Source organism: Phragmites australis, chromosome 20 (assembly GCF_958298935.1).
Source record: "Phragmites australis chromosome 20, lpPhrAust1.1, whole genome shotgun sequence".
Lineage (NCBI taxonomy): Eukaryota > Viridiplantae > Streptophyta > Magnoliopsida > Poales > Poaceae > Phragmites > Phragmites australis.
The window spans coordinates 16,323,993-16,338,438 of record NC_084940.1 but is presented as its reverse complement, the minus strand read 5'-3'; the positions used below and the strand labels follow the sequence as shown (position 1 = coordinate 16,338,438).

Here is a 14,446-nt window from a genome sequence, read left to right as displayed (position 1 = left end):
CCTGCGGGAGGGACCTCGCGGGATGGTGACACGTGGCGGACGACTGGCCTGGCCTCGGGACTCAGGGACCCCCGGTTCCTGATACACCGACAAGTATAGTTGCGACCATATATATTAATAATAACTGACCTATCTTATGAATCGCAACTATACTGCTTTTAATGTCGTAATTGGGAGTAGCGTAAAAGTGAACTGTATTGCGCCTAGATACATAATAGATATACAGTGTATATATATACTGTATATATATAGCCTTAAGAGTTCATGGTGTGACGTCACCCCAGGGCCTTCCAAACTACAGGGCCGGCCCTGGTGTGGGGAGAGAATGAAGCAGCTCATCGAATAGGTCGGGTTGGCCTGGGCAATTGATTTAGTCAAGACTTCCCTAGCAGCACAACTGAGCTTCCTCTCACACCATCCTCCCATCAGTCCTCGGATCTTGCCACGGATGTGTTCAGAAACCCCCTTGGTGCTTTCTACCCACGGCAGTAGGCAAACCTAGGTACTTTTGACCCAAAGCTTCAGTATCAATACCTGTTAAAAGTTTGATCTCATCTTTCACCAGGTGCGAGCAGTTGGAACTAAAGGAAATGGCAGACTTTGAAATGTTAACCATCTGAATCTGATCACTTACAGAGGAGAAAAATATTGGGGGAGGGATAGGCTCTCCCTGACGGATGCCTCTGGTAGGAGTAAACATTCCCGATAAATGTCCATTTACTCTAACTAAGAAGGACACAGTTGCACAAGGCCTGGATATACCCTTTTTCCTCTTCAGGTCACGGTCCCAATTTTGAAGTGTCGACTGCAAACTGGATTGGAGCCGGGCTAGATTACAAGGACCAGAATTCCGTCCCCTCATTGATCACAGTCTGGTACCCCTCGTGTCGTCTCGTCGCCACACGTTCTCGTACCGGAAGGGTCGACCTGCTGATCGCCTACCCCTTTCTGACATGGTGTTCTTCAATGTGATAAGTAGAGCACGATGATTCGAGGACGTCGTTTGAACATGGGAGAGAGGACTCACGCCGAAGAAACTTCTACATTTGCCATGATTCCTTCCTTCTGTCACGACGTGGCGAACCTCCGGGTCTTGTTTCCATTGGTATGGTAGCATCATCCACCCAAACATCAATACGGTTTTTGGAAAATTCTTCAAAGTTACCGTGATGTCATTCTTGCAGAGCAGACAAAGGCCACCACTTAATCCCTCACTGTTTACCCCAAATGCATCGGGGAATCCTAATCTCCACCTCAGTACTGAATTCCAGGTGAGTGCATATACAATTTTTATATAGATAATTAACACTTTCTTTTCTAAAACATCTAACCATAAGCACCAAATGAAAAAAAAAAAACAAGTAGTCAACGTTGGGTCGCTAGAACATCTGAAACGTTGGATGAAAAACACGCCACTAATAATTGCTTACACCTCGCGCCCCAAGAAATCCGCAAGAGAGAAAAAAAAGGGAAAAATCCCCCCAAGACTAAGGGAGGCTCGTCAGATCTGATCCATTTTCTTGCAGCAGCAGCAGCGGCGGCAGTCTCTTCGCTTTCTTGGCGGGGAGTGAGGTGAGGGAGTGGAGAAAGGAAGGAACCAAGAACCGAGGAGGAGGACATGGCGGGGGACGGCGACGGCCGGTCGGGGCTTCCCCGGATCGCGATGGTCGGCGCCGGCATCTTCGCGCGCACGCAGTACATCCCCAGGCTCCGCGAGATCACACACCTCGTCGTCCTCAAAGCCATCTGGAGCCGCACCCAGGTGAGCTCCCATTCCATGGACTGCGGATCTTGGCATTCGACTGGAGATAGTAGAGAATGCGCAAATTCGGGGTTCAATCAATCTCTCAGCGTGCACCACTGCTGATAGTTGTAACTACTCCACTACGAGCTAGCAATCCGCATTCCTTGATTAGGTGTAGTTTGTGACACATCACTGCAAATTCGCTTACCCTTTTGTCTGTGATCAGTCCTGCAGTATTCCCCTTTGTATCTGACCAATTTGGCACATACGTTCAGGACTCTGCAAAAGCAGCCGCAGAGCTTGCTCGCGATTTCGCGCCAGAGATTGAGTGCAAATGGGGTGATGCTGGGCTGGAAGAGATAATGGGGGACAGTTCAATCATGGGCGTTGCTGTTGTTCTCGCTGGGCAAGTCCAGGTCTGTGTTCAGAAGAATTTCTGTCTTTCCTTTTCAGCAATAAGAATAATCTTCAAAGAGTCGCCGACAGAAGGAAGAAATATCGTCTAGTTCACTACACAACTGTACATGAGCAAGCCAGAAACTTATTTAAATAACACTTGAGAACTTTACTATTCAACTGAACATTGTAGCTTCTGACTTTTAGGTTGCAGCTACCTAACCATTGAGTTTACCTTTTTGTCCATTATTCCTTGCCTAACCTACTTGACAATAATCCCTTTATGTTAATTAGTTTTCCAAAAAATCTTTTATGTTAACTACATTCCAAATTCCACTTTACTTCTGAATCAAAGAAATGATAACATGCTGGATTATAACAATAATCTAACACCCTGTTGATTGTCGAGAGTTTCTCATGTCATTATCCAAAATCTGCAGGTTGAGCTTTCCCTAAAGATGCTCAAGGCAGGAAAGCATGTGATTCAAGGTAAATGGCAAAATAAAAAGGATCTTAATGACGTGATTTGAGGTACAAGACTAGTAGCTGCAATAAAACGAGTTCACTTCTTTCTTTTGTTTATCTCATTAATTAGTATTTTGCACACAAATGACAAAAATCTGTTTTTTTTCAAATATTATAATTTATTTATCGCTGTTTGCATGATATATTTTCCGGTGCTGTGAAGAGAAACCTGCTTCTGGATGTAAGTACATTTTGCTTTCTTTACATCTTTTTTAAGCATCATAGTGGATACAACATATGCATATATCTGATAAGTGTTGTCATAAAAATTTTAGCGACAACAGAAGCAGAAACCGCACTGTCAATCTACAACTCGTTTCCAAACCAGTTCCCACATAAACCAGTTTGGGCTCTGGCAGAAAACTATAGATTTGAACCTGCCTTTGTGGAGGTACACAATCACAATCTTATAGTCTTCTTTCTGTTGGTGTTTTACTAATTTACGCTGGTAATCTAACCTGTCGAATTGTGATCTACAGTCAAGGAAAATGATGAGTGATATCGGTGATATGATGAACATCCAAGTTATCATTGAAGGGTCAATGAACAGTTCAAATCCGTATTTCAATAGCTCCTGGAGACGGAATTTTGTGGTAAGGGAACAAGTAGTGTACAATTTGTTTTTTTTTCTATATCACATGCTTCATCTTCAGTTTTCTACACTGTCACTTTAAAAAATTCCAAGCTGCAGCATAAATATGTGTACTAGACAATGGTTAAGAATGAATTAAGTTTCGGATTACCATAATAGCTCATATGAGCAACATATAGTTCATTGGTCATACTAATTATCTGCTAATGTTACTAAATATCAGATATTCAGATGTCATACCAAATAGGGGTGAAATGATTAGACAATTGCCGATCGACAGACCAGCTGAGCAGGCCCGGATTGAATCGGCTAGAAATTTCGGATACTTATCGGTTTCGGCATCAGCTTCGGATAGTTTGTATCGGATTCGACAGGGCACTATCCGTCGGATTGGGATATGCTGGAGCGTTTCTCGGCTAGTAGCTATCAGATAGTTTCGGATACCAGCTCAGGGATATCTGGCTTTCGAGGCCCAACAACCTAGCCCAATACACATCGCACCCTAAGGACAAATAGCTAGTGTGACTGACTGGTAGGGTCCATGTTCTTTTTGGGCCACCTCTCAATAACTTAATATTTGGTACTAATGCTTCTAGTTAATTTGTGCGATTGTTTATGTAATGTCAGCGGTCAAGTATTATGGTGTCACTAAGGCACTAACCATGCGGCTATGCACTAGTACTGCTTGTGAGATGTCATATATTGCTACTTCGCTTATTGGATAGCTAAGATTAAATTTTTGACATGTTGAATGGCCGAATGATTATAACATTAGCTGTTTTCGTGTGATATTCGACAAAAAAAATATTCGTTACTGCACCGTTTTTGATAGGTATTCGATTCGTATTCATGACTGATACTATCTGTGATTGTTGGAGCAAGAAAATATCTTCCACGAACAAGTGCAGCAAGAGCCTCCTCTAGAGAGGAGACTCAAGCTTGGAGAAGAAATGGAGAGGAAGAAATACCGATTTGTTTATCACCAAGAGAGTGCCCCCTGGTCTGATGGTTATAGTTCTGTAGTTATAATGCTATTCGGAGTGTAAGTATACAAATGTACCCTTATAGAGATAGTGATGCAAGTTCAGGCAGAATACATTTACCTAGCCTGTTGCAGGGACTTAGGGTTAGTCGCCATCATAGTTGTTATGGCGTCGGGATATCGTCGCCATAACGACGATATGTCGTCGTGGCGGAAATCCGCTTGTCGCCACAGGGACGCCACAGCTCCGCCGTGTATGGCGTCCGCCATATCGCCGTGGCGTCCCTGTGGCGTCCTCGTGGCGTCCCCGTGGCGTTGTATGGCGTCCTGTGGCACATGGCAGCTCACCGCGGCGTCCCCGTGGCGCCTGTATGGCGTCCTGTGGCACATGGTAGCTCACCGCGGCGTCCCCGTGGCGCCTGTATGGCGTCCTGTGGCACATGACGGCTCTGTGGCAGGCGTAATAGAAGGTTAGATTGGTGGTGACTTACCTGGTAATCCAGTTAAGGATTGAGGAATCCGCCCACACCATTCTATCCGCATCCATCGAGAGCCCGCAAGGACTGAGGAACCCTAGCCCGAGCCGCCAGTGGCGAAGGCGGGACAGTCGATCTCCGCCCGCCCCTGCACCTGTTGTGTTCGCCGCCCCCGCCTCGGATCTTCGGCCACCCTCGCCCTCCGTCGGCCTTGCCCTCGGTGTCTCCCTCGTCGGCTGCCCTCACCCTCGAGTTGACATCTCCCGAGCCGGCCACCCCCAGCCGCCCTCCATCGAGTAGCTCCTCGGCTCCTCTTCTATTGTGTTTTTTTTTTGTTCTGTTTCAACTCTCACGCATACTAGCAGCCAGCAGGCCAGTATCACACTATGAGCACACGCACACTAGCAGAGTAGCAGTATGCCAGTAGCACACACACTAGCAGTAGCAGTGTAGCACACTTGAGCACTTAGCACGCACACAGCTCAAGCACACATTGACACGCAGCAGTAGGCCCGTAACAGTGTAGCACACAGCTCAAGCACTGCTGCACTAGGCACACATAACAGTAGGGAGTAAGCATTAGCTATAATCTAAGCTGTAGCACACATAGCAAAGTACCACACTAAGCAGTTAGCACACATAACAGTAGCTTAAGCACACTAGCACACAATGACACAACAGTACAACTTTGAGACATGAGAGAGTTATATGTCTTTTGTGCTACATTTACATTGTTATTTGCCTTTTGTGCTACATTTACATTTTCTAATATCGCAGATTATAACTGTTAAGCTACATTTACATTGTTATTTGTTAATATTCTAGACTATAATGTGTATATTCGCCACGTGTGTATGGCGTCGCCACGCCACGCGCCATGGCGCTGTAAAGTTGTGAAGGTGGTGGGTCGCCGCGCCTCGCCATACCGCCGTAACAACCATGGTCGCCATGCTACAGGGACTTGGGGTTAGTCGAACAAAACATGCTACAAGGACTTGGGGTTAGTCGAATTACAGGGACTTGGGGACTAACCACATGCTACAGGGACTTGGGTTAGTTGAATTACATAGCATGGTTAAGACAGAATACATTTACCCCTAACTAGAAGATATTATCTAGTATGGCAAATACAATGGTGTAGGTGATCTAGAGGGTGCGATAGTGGGCCGGTCGTCAATTGTGGCACGGCGCCGTATTGTCCTGAATGTCAGGATGGTCACCACTTGCACTAGCATTAACTACCGGTCACTTCCTTGCAGGTGGAGGACGGCTCGTGGGCCCCCTCTAGCTGATTTTTCTCCAAGGCTTGATGACCCACTCCTTGGGTTTCGGAGAGCTTGCCTAGGCTACGGAGGACTGGGGCTTCGGGAGGCTGGGGCTTCGGGAGACTGGGGCTCTGGAGGTCTCCGGAGCCCAGAGACCCGAGAGGCCTTTGGGAACATGAGATTCATAGGCACAGGTTGACGGGGCTAGGGGTGTCGGGGGTCCTTAAAGACGGCCCCTAAGAATCCCTTCCGGAGATCAGCAACTTCCCCTGTCTCGAGAGGCAGTGGTTGGAGGAGTTCATGGTCCTTGGAAGCCGAACTTCCGGCTAAGAATCCAACGACCAAGGGCTCCGGAGGAGCTCTTGATGGTGACCCTTTAGTAATGTCTCCAGGCTGGGGTATTTCCCCCTAATAGTACCCCTCATCCGCTGGCCCTGAGGTACGGAGGGATGAGCGGATGTAGAAGGAACTAGCTCCAGCCTAGCATCATAGTCAGTATATTCTAATATAGCTTCTCACCATTGTGGAGCCTCTCAGTGGTGACTGTGAGCGATGATGGCGAAGTTTGATGGCGATAGCGAAATCTGGAGGAAACTGCGTGGTTGACCCCCTCAGCGGTTTACCGTGACGAGGCCTGACAGAGTTAATGCGCTTCGGGGCCTATGCGGAGTAAGCCCTTCAGCTCCTATGATGGTGAGTATGCCATGAGTGTATACATGCGTGTATGCATGTATGTATGTGTGTATGAAGTACTTTTTGGATTAATCAATAAGCTGATTTGGACCTCGACGGTACCGAGGCTATGCCTGTTCCACACCTCTCTGATATGTAGCAATTCCGGAGGGTCTGGGACCTCGACGGTACTGAGATTCTTTCCGTTCCACGCCTCTCCGACATGTAGCAATGCCCAAGGGTCTGGGACCATGATGGTACTGAGGCTCTGCCTGTTCCACGCCTCTCTGACATGTAGAAACGTCGAAGGGTCTGGGACCTCGACGGTACTAAGGCTATACCCGTTCCACGTCTCCCCGACATGTAGCAATGCCGGAGGGTTTGGAACCTCGACGGTACTAAGGTTCTGCTCATTCCACACCTCTCCAACATATAGCAATGCTAGAGAGTCTGGGACCTCGACGGTACTAAGGCTATGCCCGTTCCATGCCTCCCCGACATGTAGCAATGCCTGAGGGTTTGGAACCTCGACGGTACTAAGGCTCTGCTCATTCTACACCTCTCCGACATATAGCAATGCTATAGGGTCTGGGACCTCGACAGTACTGAGGCTCTGCCAGTTCCATGCCTCTCCGACATGTAGCAATGTTAGAGGGTCTGGGACCTTGATGTTACTGAGACTCTGGCCATTCCACGCCTCTCCGACATGTAGCAATGCCGGGGGTCTACACCTCGTCGGCACGGAGGCTATGACTTCAACATGCTTGCGAGGCCATACCTCCCCGGCACGTAGGCTAGGCCTCAAAAGATGCCGGAGGATCTCTTACCTCTTCGGCACAGAGGCTATCACCTTCAAGATGCGGAGAGTTTCCTTAAGACATCTCCGTGTGCGGAGGTTTTCAAGACATCTCCATTTGGCGGAGGTTTTCAAAGACATCTCCGTTTTGCGGATGTTTTCAAGACATCTCTGTTTTGCGAAGGTTTTGAAAGCATCTTCATGTTACAGAGGTTTTAACGTGTTGTGCACTATTTGAGCAAAGGTGTGACTTAAGTTTTACTATATACTGTTTGAACAAAGATATGACTTAAGTTTTACTGTCTACTATTGTTATCAAATAGTTATCTATTGTAGAGGTCCTTAACAGCCAGGCTAACTACTTTCAGAGTACGCTGCCCCTTCTGTCTTAAAAATTTTACCAGCTAAGCAAGCTATTGCTAGGTGGTCGTGGGCGTACCTTTGCCAGAATAAGGCCTCCCTAGCAGGATCGGAGGCTCGGAAGTCCTCGTAGCTCCTAGGCGGGGAAATGGTTGGTCTCTCCAGCTTGTGTTGTCCGCCGAAGGTTCTTGGCCTCGTGGATCTTCTAGACACCTAGGGCCGTCTTGTTAGAGCCCTCGTCCTTTGTCATGACCAACTGACCTAGTATCGAACCCAGCGTGGGAGGCATTCCAGAGGCCCTACTGCTCCGGTGGTTCAGGCGGGGCCTCCTACGCCGAGGGTCTGTCGGACTCTGTTCTGGCTAGGGTTGTTGGTGGGACTCAATCCTCATCGCTAGGGTATTGTACCGTTGGTGGCGGAGTAGGAGGAGGTAGAGCAGGCCGAGGGGGCTCGGTAAAATCTGGAGACCTACCTGGCGGCCTGTTCTGGTTTTACGACCCCTAGACCGCTTATTGCTGGCTCTTTCCCTTGCTAGGCGACCCGCCTGCCTCCCGAGGTACTTCGTCCGGAAGGCTCTAAGGCTTCGGCAATTCTCAGTATTATGGCCACGTCCGGCTCCGTGCAGGATGCACCAATACCCTCCCTGTGGTACCGGAGCCTACGGTTGGCGTAGAAGGCGTTGACGAGATTTGCGCGTACTAGAGCCTGTTGTCTCTCTGGAGCTCCCTTCCATCAAGGGAGGTAGAGGAGGCTGCCCGACAGTTAGATTCACAGGAGACGCAGGCTTGACAAAGGTATCCAGGGCGCCGTCACAAGAGACACCGTGAGGGCGGGCCCAAGCATGAGTGCCCCTGGGCTCGAGCGCTTAGAATCACTAAAGGGCGGTGTGCACGGCCGCGGTCTCGTCCATAACCCCTTGGGGTGCTGCGAGGTCCTCGCTACACCATTGTTGGAAGGCCTCTGCACCGGTCAGGGCCTTAGCATCAGCCTATGCCAGGGCCACCGCCGAGTCGGCGGTGGCCGGAGGGTTGCCGTTCCGTCCAGTGGCGGAACCAGTGGGTGTACATAGCTTGCGTAGTTGGGTGACCCTCGCACATGCGTGGCCGGGGAGTCGGCCGCCTGTGTTGCAGCCTTGGTAGTCTTCTTTTTGGGCGACATCCTACCTCTCTTTGTATTTCTATGTTCGAGTCCCCACGGACAGCGCGCTGTTGGAGCAAGAAAATATTTTCCACGAACAAGTGCGGCGAGAGCCTCCTCTAAAGAGGAGACTCAAGTTTAGAGAAGAAGTGGAGAGAAAGGAATATTGATGTGTTTATCACCATAAGAGTGCCTCCTGACCTGATTGCCCTAGGTCTGTATTTATAGTGCCATTTGGGGTGTAAGTATAGAAATATACACTTATAGAAATAGCGATGCAAGTTACTGCAATGCTACAGGGACTTGGGGTTAGTCAAATTACACAGCCTGGGTTCAGACAGAATATATTTAGCTCTAACTAGAAGATATTATCTAATATGGCAAACATAATAGTGTAGGTGACCCAGAGGGTGCGATACTCGGTCGGCGTCAATTGCGGTACGACGCCGCACTGTCCCGAATGTCAGGATGGCCATCACTTGTACCTACATTAAATACCGGTCACTTTCTTGCAAGCGGAGGATGGCTCGTGGGCCCCATCTGACTGATTTTTCTCTAAGGCTTGATGACCCACTCCTCGGGTTTCGAAGAGCTTGCCTAGGCTCCGGAGGACTGGGACTCTGGAGGTCTTCGGAGCCCGAAGACCCGAGAGGCCTTCGAGGACTTGAGGTTCACAGGCATAGGCTGACGGGGCTTAGAGCGTCGAGGGTTCTTAATGATGGCCCCCAAGAATCCCTTCCGGAGACTAACAACTTCCCCTGTCCCGAGAGGCAGTGGCCGGAGGGGTTCACAGTCTTCGGAAGCCGGACTTCCGGCTGAGGATCCAAAGCCCAAGGGCTTCGGAGGAGCTCTTGATGACGACCCTTTAATAATGTCTGCAGGCTGAGTATTTCCCCCCAACAATGATGTATTCGTATCCGACATTATTCATGTCCGACTCCGATTCCGAGAAGAAAAAAATGAAATAGGATATGGATAGGGTGATATCCGTCCGACTCAGGGCCGATTTCACCCCTAATACCAAAGGATTTTTATCCTGCGAAACCATCATCTTGTCAAATTAATATATGCCCTAAGGAAATGATGCAATATTTGAATAAGTTGCATGCTTTTCCTTTTTAGTACAGATTTAAGTTTTTAGTCAATAAAATTTACCTGGTTTTCTCTTTTATATATACAATTCAAATCTATATAGGAGCTGGTAGCATTTGTGATGTCAGTTGTCACCTTTAACTAAATTCTCTAGTTTTATAAGTTTAAGTTTCATTATGTAACAAGGATATTTCTGTTGGACTGTTCAACTTCTGCAGTTTTGAATGTATCCAAATACTTGTAGATGCCCTTTTCAATATCTATACTCCTGTAAATATCTTTCTGCTGTCATCTGCAAATGAAGTATCACCCCAAATCAGTATAAAAATTGTTTCAACGTAGTGAACTCCAGATGCCTTTCGCTTGTTCTTACTACGATAACTTTACATTGCAGGGTGGTTTCATACTGGACATGGGTGTGCACTTCATTGCAGGACTACGAATGGTAATTTCACCACGATATTTTTCGAAGTTTTAGAAAGTATAGATCAGGTTCTGGCTTATGTCACCGGAGGCAACATTGCCGAGTTAATAACTGTAATCCATTTTTAGGATTTGGTATTCCACATCAACATAGAAAGTACAGTCTTGAGAAAACAAAGCTGCATGTGTCATCTTAAGTTGAAGTGGTCAGATTTACCACCTTGATAAATCTTTAATAGTTGTGTCCTTTCATCCAAGTGTCTTAGAAATGGTTACTACTTATCAAATTGATGTGCCATTTAAGATAACAAATCCACCCATTAGCTTTTCCTGCCTGCTTTGTTAAGATGACGATCTCTTTCTCTTCTCTAACAGCTTGTAGGTTTGGAAATAGCAACTGTATCATCTATCTCCCGTCATGTGGATATGGCTTTGCCGCCACCAGATAACATATGTTCCCTTTTGTAAGTTTTCAAAATAGAAAGTGATTTGTGAACCAAAATTTTTTATAACTTACAGATGTTTGACGGTTTGATGCAGCCAACTAGAAAATGGATGTGCTGGTGTCTTTGTATTTGCAGTCAATTCAAGATCACCAAAGGTTGAATTTAATCTTGTTTCACATGCTTTACTGGAGGCACATAAATGCAATTATTTCCTTCTATTCATATACCATTTATCAAATACTCTTAATTTCATTGTCAGTGTTTCTCAATTTGCTAGTAATTATACAGATATTATGGCGAGTCGATGGAACAAAAGGAACAATTCAAATAGAGCGTGGAATTGATAGTGGGAAACATGGCTACCAGGTAAAAGACCAATTTCTTGCAAGTGTCAATTGAGCTGATGGCTTGCTCGTGCACTGTTTATGCTGCTGGACGGTACTGCCGTACAGGCTTTCCCCCTTTGTTTTTATCTTCAACCAATCTATGATAGTGCCGTATGATAGCATTGTGAATGCAATGCAGTGTACAAATAAGTACCTCTGTTCAACCAAGATGCTAGTGAAGCTGTGTAAATAAACATTTTACTGATGACCGACGTCATGCATCTGCAGGTGTTATTCTCCAGTGAAAATGGGCAGTGCCAGAAGACATTTTACCCGTTCTGTGGAGTGAATGAAGAACTGAAGGCGTTTGTCCATGACATCTTGGAGGCTAGCAAAGTACTGTTTTGAGTATTAATCAGCTTCAAGTTATTTTGTTTTCTCATTACATCAAGAAGTATTCATTGAAATATCTTGGAATTTCCCTTTTTGAAAAATCCAAAGATATGATCCAAGTTGCCATAGTTCCAACATCGAGTTTGAACTCTATGTATTTTTAAAACAGTAAAGTTAACCATTAATCATGAGCTTTTATGGGGGAAACACATGCATAATATTGGTTCACTCTAGGTGCCGATGAGCACTTACGAGCATAGGAAAAGTAGCTCAATATTATCCTGTTGTAGAACATCTGGTTAGTTTGCATGAATTGGAATTGGTCATTTTGGTTAGCTTGACACAAGAACATTTAACTCTTTACTACATACTTTTGCTTCGTTTTGGTTTCTTTTTGTTTTCCTAAACAAGATGGTCATGCAGGATGGGGATCACAAGGCTGAACCTCGCAGTTCCTATGTCGAAGGTGCCCGTGATGTTGCCGTTCTAGAAGCCATGCTCGAATCTAGTGCGAAGCAAGGTGCCCCAGTTCAAGTGAAGAGATTCTGACAGATCTGAAATAGCAAAAAAAAAAAAAGTTCCTTCAACAGTGATTTGTCCATTAGACACATGGATTTTTCGTATTAGTAAAACTAGCACTGTTCCAATCTAAGTTCATACCATCGAGGGTATAGAATGCAAAAATGACAGACCTAGAAGCAGCATTCTTTAACTCAGATCAACCATTATTTAACCTCGTACACATCACGTACCCTTGTCTAAAGGATCACATGTACTGTTCCTTGTTGTTTACTTGCTTGCTAGCAGCAGCGCATAAATAAAGCAGGTGACATGTCTTTCACATGTGGACATCAGACAAAAATACTGAATTTATTATACCTGATCTGTGGTTTACACGTCAAGCATTTCTGTGTTCACGAGAAATTGAGCATTATTACAGGACAGAATGTCCCTGAGTTCTGTCAGGGCGTCAGGCCAATCTGCCAGTGGCCTGATCTGGGGAGCATCGTGTCGCTGGGACCATCTGTCAGTGACTTGGAACCGGCATCTTCCGATTGACTTACCTTTTTTTCTCATGCGGACGGTTTGGTCTGGTCTTGTCATCAACCTTGCTGGTTGGGGCAGGAGCTGCAGATGAATTGCTCCGTCTTGACCCCTCCTATCTCCCTCCCACACAGGCACACACAAACAGAGGAATGAATTCCCCTCCTCTCCATAAGCCAATGGTGGTGGACATGCAAGTAGCAGTTGAATTGTCCCTAGACCGGAGCATTTTTCGGGCTATTCCAAATAATAAAGGCTGGTTTCTTTCGGGCTTAAAATGTCTGCACAGGCTTGGCATATCATCCCGGGCCAGATAACATAGTTATTTTCACAGCTGAAAACAATTGAAATAAATTAAGCTAGGTCCAAGCTGGACCTAGTACTGTTCGAGCTGACAACCTGGTGCCCAAACCCAGCATGAACCTTTAGTCGGGCTTGTCGGGCTGGGCTTTGGGCAGGTTTCGGCCCCGGCCCTGGCCCCGGCCCCGGCTGATTCTTCTCATGTCTATTTGTTGCTTTCTCAGAAAAAAAAGGGTCTATTTGTTGTTAAGGTTACTAGATGAGGTGTGATCGACTCAGGAGTGTAGCTAGCAGAAGCAGAGGTTGCTGGTAACTTGGCGACACAAGGTGTGTGTGTGAGAGAGAGTGAGTGAGAGAGAGAGAGAGAGGGAGAGAGAGAGAGAGGGAGAGAGAGAGAGGGGTTGCTGTCCGTGTTGAGCTGGCGGGATCCAAGAGCAACTGCCATCTTGGTGACAGCATGTTGTGAGATTTGTCATGCCATCAAAGTCTTGTCCTGGGCTATCTATCTGGTGCTATCCTATCAATAAACGATCGAGGTGGTTATTCGAGTTACGCAAACATAAGTGTGTGCTGTTCCAGAATTGTATACCGCATTTTTAAGTTGGTTGCGATGTTCTTTCTTGTTGGTTATTATAATAGAAGGCACTTAATTTGTTCTGGACTACTGGTGTTGGTGACACGTTGACCTACTATATATCTGTTGTTGTCCTCCTGTATCTGGACAAGATGTATATCATATCATTATTCGCAAGCCTGTTTGCGTTTAATTCCTGTATCATCATTATTCGCAAGCCTCTTGAATAGATTGTTTAATTCCTTGTATCATCATTACCACGAATGATATGCGTTTGGATTTTACTGTTTCACTATTCTACCATCAGTGCAATAAGTCATGTGCATTTGGATTATATTGTAGGCTAGTTCTTCAACTTTATTCCATCCCCAACCCCCCTTCCCCAAAGAAAAAACAAAAATCAAGGGTTCATGGTCCAAAATGATCAATCAGCAGGTATAGGCCGGTGTTGATGACAAGATGTAGTATTTACAGCACTCCTGACTAGTGAACAATAATGTCAATCAAGAACAGTAATTCCGACCAGCGAACAATGAGTAGTAACTTCGACCAGTGAACAGTAACTTCGACCAGCAAATAATACCTCTGCTCAGGAATAGTACCTCCGATCAGTGAACAATACCTCCGATCAGCTGAACAGTACCACGATCAGCGACCAAGCAATCATGACCAGGTGACACATACATATGTTCAGGTCGAGAATGTAGTCAAATTAAAAAAGGCTGAGCTACAATAAAGGATATTTAGGTAGATATATGTGAGCTTACGTGGTCAAATAAGAAAGATATGCTAGTTATAGAAAGTTTGGACTTATGTGTTATAGTCGAATCATATCTTTAAGTCTTGTTCGGTTTGAATTAACAGTCATAATCTTGTATGGCTAAGACCTACCGCCCTTTAAAT

At 46.0% G+C, this 14,446-nt stretch overlaps 1 protein-coding gene across 1 annotated transcript; it reads left to right on the top strand.

The window, feature by feature from the left end:
• The first annotated feature begins 1,406 nt into the window (after positions 1–1,406).
• Positions 1,407–12,470, top strand: LOC133902229 (dehydrogenase FPY6). The gene is made up of 12 exons (XM_062343837.1): positions 1,407–1,762; positions 2,020–2,160; positions 2,581–2,629; positions 2,829–2,846; positions 2,941–3,056; positions 3,145–3,258; positions 10,432–10,482; positions 10,836–10,924; positions 11,001–11,061; positions 11,195–11,272; positions 11,521–11,628; positions 12,049–12,470. Exons 1-12 carry the CDS (start codon positions 1,619–1,621, stop codon positions 12,172–12,174), a joined length of 1,095 nt encoding a protein of 364 aa, XP_062199821.1. The 5' UTR covers positions 1,407–1,618; the 3' UTR covers positions 12,175–12,470.
• The last annotated feature ends 1,976 nt before the right edge of the window (positions 12,471–14,446 follow it).

Excerpts from the sequence above, each read along its gene's own strand:
- LOC133902229 (XM_062343837.1), top strand. The coding sequence starts at position 1,619 with ATGGCGGGGGACGGCGACGGCCGGTCGGGGCTTCCCCGGATCGCGATG. Across the intron at positions 10,483-10,835 it reads TCATTGCAGGACTACGAATG|CTTGTAGGTTTGGAAATAGC; the intron begins GTAATTTCACCA and ends CTTCTCTAACAG. Across the intron at positions 10,925-11,000 it reads GATAACATATGTTCCCTTTT|CCAACTAGAAAATGGATGTG; the intron begins GTAAGTTTTCAA and ends GGTTTGATGCAG.